General features: G+C 41.4%; 1 protein-coding gene across 1 annotated transcript; it reads right to left on the reverse strand.

The window, feature by feature from the left end:
* Nucleotides 1-9875: 9875 nt before the first annotated feature.
* LOC135163468 (uncharacterized) lies at nucleotides 9876-12155 on the reverse strand. Its single transcript, XM_064122917.1, has 4 exons — nucleotides 11906-12155; nucleotides 11698-11832; nucleotides 11465-11572; nucleotides 9876-10441 (listed from the first exon to the last, which is right to left on the reverse strand). Exons 1-4 carry the CDS (start codon nucleotides 12039-12041, stop codon nucleotides 9876-9878), a joined length of 945 nt encoding a protein of 314 aa, XP_063978987.1. The 5' UTR covers nucleotides 12042-12155.
* Nucleotides 12156-13030: the final 875 nt, after the last annotated feature.

Below are 13030 nucleotides of genomic sequence, written 5' to 3' on the forward strand. Positions count from 1 at the left end.
TTGCCTCGTCACAAAGTGTTGATGTGTGCCCTACTCTTCGCCCCTGCTTGTTCGGTACTAAATCAACACGCTTCATCGTATCTAACAGCACGAACAACTTCATCTTCACGCATGTACAGCGCGTAGATGAACTTTCTAACTGAAGCACCACTGAAGGATGGGATGACGTAGGCCGTCCCCCTCCTTCCCGCGGTCCCCTACTCACCGCGCTCAGCCACCAACGTAAGAGGATGATGACGTAGCGCGTCCCCCTCCGCCGCAGTCCCCTGTTCACCACGCGCTACAGGACAATGGGCGCACACGCACGTTGCGTAGTGCGCCACCACGTGTGATATCAGCCCCCGAAGATGCCCACAAGCATCGATCGGTGGATCAGGGGAAGGCGAAGAACTCACCCCGGAAACGGACGAAATTGGGCCGAGGACCCCCGAATACTTCGGGGAGTTCCTCAAGTGGACAATAACTCGTCACTCGTTGTTCGGCTGTCAATCAAGTGATACAGTGCGCCCCATTATTCTGAATATAATAAATCGCGGAACATTGGTGAAGTGACCCAGCACGTCCGAGCTTGAAGAAAGGCTCATCCCGAACCAGGATCAACCTGTTGCCCCTCAGGGAGAGGCTTGAGACCCAGAGGACCCAGAGAAGGAGGACAAAACCCCCAGGAACTCGGAAAATCATCTGCCGAGTGAGTACCCTTTCTTTTCCCCTCATCGCCCAGCGGCATCATCTCCCCCAATTACGATTCGCGGAACCCCTCCAACGGTGTAAATCCTTATTATTTCTTCTCTAGGGATTATTAATATTCTGATTGTATTATTATTGTTTAATTTATATTGGATCCCTCAATTCTTCCCCTTTTTGTTTCAAAGTAGAGCCACCCCCTTTTTCATTATATAAATTCAAAAGTGGTCCGACAAGCGACCTGCCTGCCCCCCACCCCTGAGATATTCCAAGAAACAGGCATTTTTATAAATATTGTATTAAAGAACAAACTATTGTACGATCGCGTCATTAATATTATATTTTTCATTAATTATACTTTGACTCCCAACATTGTAATTCAATTAACTAATATTTCAAATAAATGTATTTTAGATAACAGCCTCTGCCCCGTTTTATTTAATAATTGACCCGCCCTCTAATTTAAATAATAATAATAAATTAGGGAAAAGGTCACAACTTATATCAAATGATAAGTGCTCGACTGCGTCTCCTCGGTCGATTTCTCATCCAAATGAAAATTCAAAACGAATATATTAAGGAATTTTCACATATTTTCAATCCTCATAACTACGACTGCGCCATTATCGCTGTCCGACAAGTCGCCCGGTATGTACCAGAGGAACACATTTTTAAGACCCCTGCTGTTGCTTCTAATCTGGGGACGTTAATGAAGCACGTTGGAGAAATATTCAGGTCAGAGTGCATCAAGAACGAATCCCCGGATGACCAGCGCAGAGTAGAAGATTTTTTGACATTACTGGGAGAAGACTTTGGCACTAGTATTAACAGAGTGGTTGCTGAAACACAGACCCAAAACAATCGCAGAAAAGAAATAATTTTGCCCAGCACAGAAGACATAAAAAAATTGTACGAGTTCATTAAAGCTGAGCGATCTCAATATTTTATGGACTTGAGTAAGGAATTCTCCCACGAAACTTGGAAAAAACTTGGGAAAACAACGTTATTGTCACTGCAAATTTTCAATCGCCGAAGACCAGGGGAGATTGAACGTATATATATTCAGGATTTTCGTAGTTATCGAGGCCTCGATCACATAGCTGACAAAGAAACCTTTAATTCTTTAACTGAAGAAGGAAAAAAAATTGCTAAGAAATACGTCCGATTCGAAATTCGTGAAAAACTTGGCCGTGGTGTTCCTGTGCTGGTTGAAAAGGATGTTCTACAGTGTAGTAATCTTCTCATCAAGTACAGGGACGTGGTAGGTGTACCCAAAAAGAACATGTACCTTTTTGGTCTGCCCTCCAATGACAATGATTGTTTTCGGTACCATTGGGCTTGTCAATTGATAAGATCATATGCTGTGAAGTGTGGGGCTCAAATTCCCCATGTTTTGCGAGGAACGCAACTCAGAAAACACATTGCCACTCGTTGCATCAATTTAAACCTGTCCGAGAATCAAGTCACTGACCTGGCAAATTTCATGGGACATCACGAGAAAATTCATAGGGAAATCTATCACCAACCTGTATTGAAAACGGACATTATCAAGATTTCGAAAATATTGAATACCGCCCAAGGTTTTGATGAATCAGATGTATCAGCTGATGAAAATGACGTAAGTGGGACAAGTTCGCGAATGATGTCCTCGAGAGCAGATCGTTATGGAGACTCTAGTACATCACGAGTTTCTGATGGCAATCGATCCTATAATTCTTCCGTCGGACAGTTTGCTATAAATAACGCTATACCGAAGCGATGGAGTATTGCACAACGGAATACGGTTCTATCAGCTTTCGACAAGTACTTGGCGGAAAGTAAGATGCCCACAGGAGCAGCAATGCAAACTCTTATTGACTCGAATGCGTGCTTGAAGGAAAGAACAGTGCCTCAAATGAGGTCATGGCTCCATGCAGAGAAGAAGAAAATATCCCAAGTTTAAAAAAATATTTTCACGCCTCCACTTACTTCATTAACAATTTTGGGAATTCCTACTTCACGTTTCTATTTTTTTTTATCATTAACGTTCATAAAAGTCTGTGAGCTGTTTTTTTCGTTCTGGAAATGAAACGTCGATGAGATTTAGGATATGGGGTAACTAGCTATGTGTAAGAACGATTTGTCAGATGCATTAATTAACCCTTTCGCTACGGACGCATTCTCCGGCGCGCTTCTCTCGCTGAGTGAGCCGCCGAGCCAAAATTGTGCATTTGCGGAACAACTGCAATCGCCCGTGATACGCTCAATACCGCGGTATCTTAAGCAGAGCGGGTGTAGTCGCTCGTAGAAAGGAAATGGTAAAAAATTCATCATATAATCTAACAAATACACTCTGCTCACAAAACTTCGCGGGTGACTATAGTCACCGTTCGTACATCGCGAGCGTCAGGGGTTGGGTGACTATAGTCACCGCTCGTACATAGCGAGCGTCAAGTGTTGGGTGACTTAAGTCACCGCTCGTGCATAGCGAGCGTCAGGTGTTGGGTGACTATAGTCACCGCTCGTAGCGAAAGGGTTAAGATTTTGTTTTTTCTTAATTCCATTTATGAGAGTTTACGTTCATGTTTATGATACTATGTTTATGATTACGAATTTCGAATCGGACGTATTTCATAGCAATTTTTTTTCCTTCTTCAGTTAAAGAATGAAAGGTTTCTTTGTCAGCTATGTGATCGAGGCCTCGCTAACTACGAAAATCCTCAATATACAGGGTGTCCCAGAATTGCACGTCCAAACTTTAAACTTAAGTTGGGGGTGAAATTCTGGATCGACAAGTCCTTAGCGACTTTTTGATCAGATGCACCCTCTTCAAGTTATTGAGGGTTGAAGTTGGATGAATCAGGGGCGTGGAATACCCAGTCGCACGTCGGTGAGAAAAACATGCGAGTGTAGTGGTGTCCCCACCATACCGTACTACTCCCTTGTGGCGGCAGAAAGAGATGACTGGCGGCGGCGGGTAAGAGGAAGGGGAGGGAAATAAAAAAAATCGAAATACTAAAAGATTAATAATGCTTTAATATTATAAAATTTTATAAAATTAAATTGATACAAATTATAAAATGTTTTTTGGTGAATAAATTTTGCAATCGTATGATTTCTTCTTTCGATGAACACAACCATGGACAATAGAACCTCAGCAAAACGTTAAGATTCGTTTTCTTTACTTGATATTGTTTATGTATTTTTCTAAAGAATAATTTTTTTTTAATTAAGTCTATTTCTGTTTTTCGCTGGGGGGGGGGGCGAAGCCTCCGGCTCGCCTCGACTGCGACTTGTCACGCCTCGTGCTGCAAACTTCACACTTCTCACAATCCTCCACCTATCGTCCTCATGTCATAATCTACTATTATGTAGCGGGCGGGTGTTCATTTTTTTTATTTCCCTCCCCTTCCTCTTACCCGCCGCCGCCAGTCATCTCTTTCTGCCGCCACAAGGGAGTAGTACGGTATGGTGGGGACACCACTACACTCGCATGTTTTTCTCACCGACGTGCGACTGGGTATTCCACGCCCCTGATTCATCCAACTTCAACCCTCAATAACTTGAAGAGGGTGCATCTGATCAAAAAGTCGCTAAGGACTTGTCGATCCAGAATTTCACCCCCAACTTAAGTTTAAAGTTTGGACGTGCAATTCTGGGACACCCTGTATATTGAGGATTTTCGTAGTTAGCGAGGCCTCGATCACATAGCTGACAAAGAAACCTTTCATTCTTTAACTGAAGAAGGAAAAAAAATTGCTATGAAATACGTCCGATTCGAAATTCGTAATCATAAACATAGTATCATAAACATGAACGTAAACTCTCATAAATGGAATTAAGAAAAAACAAAATCTTAACCCTTTCGCTACGAGCGGTGACTATAGTCACCCAACACCTGACGCTCGCTATGCACGAGCGGTGACTTAAGTCACCCAACACTTGACGCTCGCTATGTACGAGCGGTGACTATAGTCACCCAACCCCTGACGCTCGCGATGTACGAACGGTGACTATAGTCACCCGCGAAGTTTTGTGAGCAGAGTGTATTTGTTAGATTATATGATGAATTTTTTACCATTTCCTTTCTACGAGCGACTACACCCGCTCTGCTTAAGATACCGCGGTATTGAGCGTATCACGGGCGATTGCAGTTGTTCCGCAAATGCACAATTTTGGCTCGGCGGCTCACTCAGCGAGAGAAGCGCGCCGGAGAATGCGTCCGTAGCGAAAGGGTTAATTAATGCATCTGACAAATCGTTCTTACACATAGCTAGTTACCCCATATCCTAAATCTCATCGACGTTTCATTTCCAGAACGAAAAAAACAGCTCACAGACTTTTATGAACGTTAATGATAAAAAAAAATAGAAACGTGAAGTAGGAATTCCCAAAATTGTTAATGAAGTAAGTGGAGGCGTGAAAATATTTTTTTAAACTTGGGATATTTTCTTCTTCTCTGCATGGAGCCATGACCTCATTTGAGGCACTGTTCTTTCCTTCAAGCACGCATTCGAGTCAATAAGAGTTTGCATTGCTGCTCCTGTGGGCATCTTACTTTCCGCCAAGTACTTGTCGAAAGCTGATAGAACCGTATTCCGTTGTGCAATACTCCATCGCTTCGGTATAGCGTTATTTATAGCAAACTGTCCGACGGAAGAATTATAGGATCGATTGCCATCAGAAACTCGTGATGTACTAGAGTCTCCATAACGATCTGCTCTCGAGGACATCATTCGCGAACTTGTCCCACTTACGTCATTTTCATCAGCTGATACATCTGATTCATCAAAACCTTGGGCGGTATTCAATATTTTCGAAATCTTGATAATGTCCGTTTTCAATACAGGTTGGTGATAGATTTCCCTATGAATTTTCTCGTGATGTCCCATGAAATTTGCCAGGTCAGTGACTTGATTCTCGGACAGGTTTAAATTGATGCAACGAGTGGCAATGTGTTTTCTGAGTTGCGTTCCTCGCAAAACATGGGGAATTTGAGCCCCACACTTCACAGCATATGATCTTATCAATTGACAAGCCCAATGGTACCGAAAACAATCATTGTCATTGGAGGGCAGACCAAAAAGGTACATGTTCTTTTTGGGTACACCTACCACGTCCCTGTACTTGATGAGAAGATTACTACACTGTAGAACATCCTTTTCAACCAGCACAGGAACACCACGGCCAAGTTTTTCACGAATTTCGAATCGGACGTATTTCTTAGCAATTTTTTTTCCTTCTTCAGTTAAAGAATTAAAGGTTTCTTTGTCAGCTATGTGATCGAGGCCTCGATAACTACGAAAATCCTGAATATATATACGTTCAATCTCCCCTGGTCTTCGGCGATTGAAAATTTGCAGTGACAATAACGTTGTTTTCCCAAGTTTTTTCCAAGTTTCGTGGGAGAATTCCTTACTCAAGTCCATAAAATATTGAGATCGCTCAGCTTTAATGAACTCGTACAATTTTTTTATGTCTTCTGTGCTGGGCAAAATTATTTCTTTTCTGCGATTGTTTTGGGTCTGTGTTTCAGCAACCACTCTGTTAATACTAGTGCCAAAGTCTTCTCCCAGTAATGTCAAAAAATCTTCTACTCTGCGCTGGTCATCCGGGGATTCGTTCTTGATGCACTCTGACCTGAATATTTCTCCAACGTGCTTCATTAACGTCCCCAGATTAGAAGCAACAGCAGGGGTCTTAAAAATGTGTTCCTCTGGTACATACCGGGCGACTTGTCGGACAGCGATAATGGCGCAGTCGTAGTTATGAGGATTGAAAATATGTGAAAATTCCTTAATATATTCGTTTTGAATTTTCATTTGGATGAGAAATCGACCGAGGAGACGCAGTCGAGCACTTATCATTTGATATAAGTTGTGACCTTTTCCCTAATTTATTATTATTATTTAAATTAGAGGGCGGGTCAATTATTAAATAAAACGGGGCAGAGGCTGTTATCTAAAATACATTTATTTGAAATATTAGTTAATTGAATTACAATGTTGGGAGTCAAAGTATAATTAATGAAAAATATAATATTAATGACGCGATCGTACAATAGTTTGTTCTTTAATACAATATTTATAAAAATGCCTGTTTCTTGGAATATCTCAGGGGTGGGGGGCAGGCAGGTCGCTTGTCGGACCACTTTTGAATTTATATAATGAAAAAGGGGGTGGCTCTACTTTGAAACAAAAAGGGGAAGAATTGAGGGATCCAATATAAATTAAACAATAATAATACAATCAGAATATTAATAATCCCTAGAGAAGAAATAATAAGGATTTACACCGTTGGAGGGGTTCCGCGAATCGTAATTGGGGGAGATGATGCCGCTGGGCGATGAGGGGAAAAGAAAGGGTACTCACTCGGCAGATGATTTTCCGAGTTCCTGGGGGTTTTGTCCTCCTTCTCTGGGTCCTCTGGGTCTCAAGCCTCTCCCTGAGGGGCAACAGGTTGATCCTGGTTCGGGATGAGCCTTTCTTCAAGCTCGGACGTGCTGGGTCACTTCACCAATGTTCCGCGATTTATTATATTCAGAATAATGGGGCGCACTGTATCACTTGATTGACAGCCGAACAACGAGTGACGAGTTATTGTCCACTTGAGGAACTCCCCGAAGTATTCGGGGGTCCTCGGCCCAATTTCGTCCGTTTCCGGGGTGAGTTCTTCGCCTTCCCCTGATCCACCGATCGATGCTTGTGGGCATCTTCGGGGGCTGAGGGGTGGCGGGGTGGCGCACTACGCAACGTGCGTGTGCGCCCATTGTCCTGTAGCGCGTGGTGAACAGGGGACTGCGGCGGAGGGGGACGCGCTACGTCATCATCCTCTTACGTTGGTGGCTGAGCGCGGTGAGTAGGGGACCGCGGGAAGGAGGGGGACGGCCTACGTCATCCCATCCTTCAGTGGTGCTTCTTGTTGGTGTTTCTCGCGCTGTCCGAGCGCGGTGAGTAGGGGATTGGGGGAAGGGGAAGGAACTAAGGAAAGGGGCTCTCCAACGGTGTGTATTGCGTGTGTGAATCTAGTAAGAAATAGGGGGCGTGCGGAGGGCAAAAATCAACATAACCTCTAGGGTTATGTTGCCTCGTCACAAAGTGTTGATGTGTGCCATACTTTTCGCACTGCTTGTTGGTATAAATCAACAGTTCATCGTATCTAACAGCACGAACAACTTCATCTTCACGCATGTAAGGGTAGATGAACTTTCTAACTGAAGCACTGGCTTTCGGATGAACTCGAGCAGCAATTTTTTTGCCCTTCACAAGAGCGATCCGTTCGCGTTTCCCACTACGCTTCGTACAGTTACGGAAATGATGGCGAAGAACTGTTCTGGAGTACTGACCTTTGCAATTTCCACATGTTAGAAAATCTTCCGCCGTCTTCTTCATCCGGGGATTTGGACGTCTACATACGATTAAGGCCCCATCATTAAATCGCCGGTCAGTATTGAACAAATAATCTCCATTTTTTCTTAATGTCGCAATAATCCCTAGTCTCTCCTCACATCATGGTGGTAATGCTTTGAATTTCTTGATATCTTCTTCATTGGAGTGGACTAATTCCAGATGTCTGCCTAATTTCGACTGGAGTTTCTGGCAATAGAGACAGAAGTGTTTTTTCGTCTGAGAAGCTGCATAATGCACTTTGAGTTCTCGATCGTCGGGGGCTGAAACTGGTGCATTGTCACCTAAAGTAATGTCTAATGGCTTAATACCCTTATGTACATTTCTTTGTGTCTCAGTAAAAATGTCTTCTTGCTCCAAACCTAGATCCACTTCCCCATCAGAATCAGAAGAAGTTTGATCTTCTGTAATATAGTTTGCATCACCTTTGCTGTGATCATCAGTGTCTGAACTCTCGCTTTCAGAAGGGCAAGGATCTAACTTCCGGCTATCGTGAATTGCAACTGAGGATTCAGATTCACACATGGTCGAATGGAACAGAGGATCCTCTGGATGATCACAAATAGTTGTAGACCCTGCGCCTTCTTCCGATCGTGTATTTACGAGTGGCAACTGACGTTTAATATTGACACGAGCTTCGTTATCAGATACTATAGTGTAGGATGATATATGATCCGTTTGTACCTTCACGATTTTTGGACCGATTTTTTTCGGAAAACCTTGACCTACTGGATGAGTCAGCAAATCTACATCAACTTTCTTGTCCTGGTAAACAGTATCATAGGGTGGAGGGCTTTCGGGATAAATTGTGAAGTGAAATGGATCATTTTCATCAATTTTTCTTTCGCACACTGTCGTTGAGAATTTGTTTAGCAGCACTTCAAATACAGATTCAGTAAGGGGAGGTTCCGTAAGCCCAAAATTTATATTGGGTACCAATTCAAATCCTCGTGTAGGCAATGCAACTTTACTCGAGTTAGGTGTAACGAAGGGAGTTATTATAATTGTTTCGTGTCACTGGACTAGGCTCTTGCAGTATAAATTCCGTCGGAATTCTCATATAACCCGAAGTAGCACGTGAATATTGGCTACCACAATCTGGCTGGACATGAGATGTCATTAAATTATTATCATTGTTTGCATTGATGGCTGGTGCTTCCCGATAATTGTCGGCATGGACTAATGCTATTTCACTCTGGTATTTCTGACGATCATCTTCAAATACTGCAGGGTTGGACGTCTGGATTTGCGCGTCTCCAGAGGAGCACTCCTCAGTAAATGGATTACCACTGCAGTGCACATGGTCATTACCATTAATTTCAGATTGAGCGGGTGCTTCGGAGGTTATGATGTTGGAAGTCGGATAATTTTCGTTCTGACAATCTGAATGCACAATTTCTGATGAAGTATCTGAGTTGCTACCTTCATTCCTCCTGAAAGACTGAGATGATAGTGATGAAAATGAAACAGGAGTGATGACATTCATATCTACAGGCGTTAATACGGTCAGGGGTTGATAATTGTTCTCATACACTAGTGATTTTTCACTGTTGCCTTTCTGACAGTTCGCTTCACACACTGCATGGATCGACTTTTGGACTTCGGAAAAATCAGACAAGCCCTCCTCAGTTAATGGATTATTATTATTATTGTGCGCATTATCATTGTCATTAAGATCATATTGGTTTGGTCCTTGAATAGCAATGTTGAAAGGCTGAACATTTTCTTTCTGACGATCAGAATACATACTTCGTGATGAAATATCTGAGGTGCTAATTTTTTTTTCAAGAGAGAGTGAGATAATGGTTATGTGTGTATCATGAGATTTATATTTGCAGGCCTTAATACTCTCAGTGGACTTGTTGATTTGGGAATCATTCTTGTCAGAGCCCCAGATGGTGATTGTGAGATGTCAGAATAATTTTCTTGTACCTTGATCGTACTTGGATCATGTACACATGTGCCATCGTTATCCTCAACTTCATATACTCCTGTCTCTGGAATCTCTCTCTTACGTCCGCTATGACATTTACTGGGCTCCTCTTTCCTCATCTTCTTGCTTTGCGTGTGTAACCAGCACCTTATCTGAGGCACCGTACGCCCTTTCAGACACGCATTGCAGTAGATCAGAGCTTGCATTTCGGCTCCTGACGGAATTTTACCAACTTCCAACGACTTACTGAAAGCTGCTAAAACCAGAGTACGTTGTTCGTCAGTCCATCGAATTCTCCCATCCCTCACTAAGTGATCACAATGGGACAGGGGTACTGATAGTACTTTGATTGTATTTTCAGTCTCTTCATTAATTACTGTAGGTAGATACTCTGCAACGTTATTCTCCACTTTGAGGTGCAGAAAACGTGGAAGATTTTCTGCAAGTAACATTGCAGAGTTAATTAAATGCGAAGAGTTATCGCATTAAGTTTACAATTTGGCTGGTAAAGTAGTAAGGCTAACTACATAAATTTCGAAACGTTTATTCTACACTGAGAACAGGATAAACCTGCACGTGATAAATTATGAGATAATGTCAAGAAAAAAAAGAGAATTACGTTCGAACGTACAAGATAAGTTATATGTGAGTGATTCGACAATCCTTTCCAATACATTTCTAGTTCTTGACAATAAGGCTTAGCGGTAAAAGAAGTCATATCAGAGATGAAGTAAAGTTGTTTATCGATTTTTGTCAATAAGGTATTATCATTTAGCTGGAAGACTTCTGATGTGAAAATTATTTATTTCGCAAATTTTCGTATTCTATGCCTGAAAAATTATAAAGGAAAGACTTGACAATAAGTTTCGATCACATTTTAATGGTTTGCCAATAACTACCGATGACTTATAACTGCTTTTCACGACAGGGGCAGTTATCCGTGTTCTCACACGAAAACATGGCATGTATCATAATTTTTTACGTTCGTTGAATCTTTAAATTTTCCGGGAAAACTCCTCTTTTTGCAAAACCAAAATTTTGTTATTCCGTGCATTTTACTTCTGAATTTGTGAGAGGACAATGATAAAAATACATTTATGTGGAAAATTTTTAACAGTGTCGTATGAAGAATACCAAAATATGGGAAATACTCTAAATGATTTCAGAATGGTGATTAATGATCTGAGATCTGATGCTCGCGTATTGTATGCAATAATACGCAACAATTACGTCCCGTACGTGTGGGATACTAAGCTAGAGAACTATGATTCCCCTTGTTGTCATTACATGTCCTTTTATTTTATTTTCAAGCATTTTTTTTTCGATTTTGAGTTTCTAGCCGCGTGTACAGGTTTTCCTCAAATGAAATATGATAATTACTTGACATTTTCTTCAAATATGATCAATTTGAAGAGTCAAATGAATCCAGTGAACATTTTAAGCATACTTGAAATATTCTTACCGAGAACTGTCTCTTCAAAGTCTACAGCATTCCATGAGAAAGGACCAAAGTTTCTTCCTTTCGTAATTGCAGGAAGAAGAATTTTTTCCACATAAAGAGAAGATCCTCCTGAGAATGCACGGAATCATTATTCCCGAAAATTTCAATAATGAAGAAAGAGAATAATTAGATTTTATGGTACATAGAGAATGAAATTATGGACAGGCCGTCTGAAAAGGTTCGTTTGATTTTACCTTCATTTTTAGACATTGCCCTATTAACTTGAAGATACGACAATTCTGATGAAGCCCCATATATCCATGCGTTATTTTCATTGTTAGTGGCACCTTCCGCATTTAATTTTAATTTTGTCAAAAGATTTTCATCATCTGTAAATAGGACGGTGTTTAGAAATTTAGAAGTACACCAATTAAAAAAAAATTACCAAGAAACTCAACTTACTGAAAATGACTAAGGCATGTGCACTGTATTTTTTATTATCAGAATATTTCACTGTACACTCCCGCCCACGAATAAAAACGTCTTTCAAAGGACAGATGTAGTAAATTCCATCAGTGAATAAAGTTAATGCTGACATGATTGATGGCTGGATGGAATGATAGTAATTTAATTGCGAGAATTGTTCATTTCGCTCTTTATGCAAGGGAACTTGATGATTTTTAGGTTAAGTTTCGGACCATACGAAGGCGCGAATTTCTGATGGAATGAACACTGGATGCATACGAGTGTCGTTAGTATGGGCAATTTCGAGACTGCTATAATCGAGTCAAATTTTTATATCGCACAAGGGTTATTATGGGGACATACATTGCACAGAATGGCTAGTTTGAGGACAAGGAGTACAAGAAACAGAAATGGTTGTGGAGGAGGCAGTCGGAGGCAAAAAAATCATGGGTGATGGACAAATCGAACCAGGATACTTTGATAAAATTGTACGTTGCCCAGAAATGATGGATCCTTGAATTCTACATCAAAGCGAATACCATATTTTATTTTAGTGGTATAAAAAATTGAGACTTCGTTTCTGAATATCTTTGAATTTATGAATATGAATTGGACGCACATCTGCAGCTCAACATATAGTGGACTGTGACAGTTTATGCACGGTTTTCGCACATCCATATTTTGTTTTGAGCAAAGGGGGGGCAAAATAGTTACAATCTCAAAAATAGGGAGCAAGGAAAGAGGGGAGCCGCGGAATTTCACAAAAATTACATGTTTGTTGCCCAGTACTCATGCTTGTGAGATGCATTTATGGGCACGGATAAAAAAGGTTATTCGGAAAAACGATGGCTACTCTGCGGATATAGTATCCATCGTTCGGTGAGTACGAGGACATTTCATCCATCGTAGGTATAGTATGAGGACATCTGTAAAAGTCGAGATGCATCACGGGGTGATTAATATGCTATGAACATGAAGAGCGAATGTATTTTCACGGAAATGGGCCGAGGAAAAACTTTGCATTTCCGGTTGCTCCGAAACCGTCCTAGTGATATACAGATTCATATTTACTGGCAAGCGCGAAGAAATTCATTTGGTAAGAATTTATTCTTTATAAACAGA

This window comes from Diachasmimorpha longicaudata, chromosome 6, assembly GCF_034640455.1.
Source record: "Diachasmimorpha longicaudata isolate KC_UGA_2023 chromosome 6, iyDiaLong2, whole genome shotgun sequence".
Classification (NCBI taxonomy): domain Eukaryota; kingdom Metazoa; phylum Arthropoda; class Insecta; order Hymenoptera; family Braconidae; genus Diachasmimorpha; species Diachasmimorpha longicaudata.

Coding starts and splice junctions, on each gene's coding strand:
- LOC135163468 (XM_064122917.1), bottom strand. CDS start 12,041: ATGTCAGCATTAACTTTATTCACTGATGGAATTTACTACATCTGTCCT. Junction 11,573..11,697: donor GGCAATGTCTAAAAATGAAG/GTAAAATCAAAC, acceptor GTGCATTCTCAG/GAGGATCTTCTCTTTATGTG. Junction 10,442..11,464: donor CTTTGAAGAGACAGTTCTCG/GTAAGAATATTT, acceptor TGTTACTTGCAG/AAAATCTTCCACGTTTTCTG.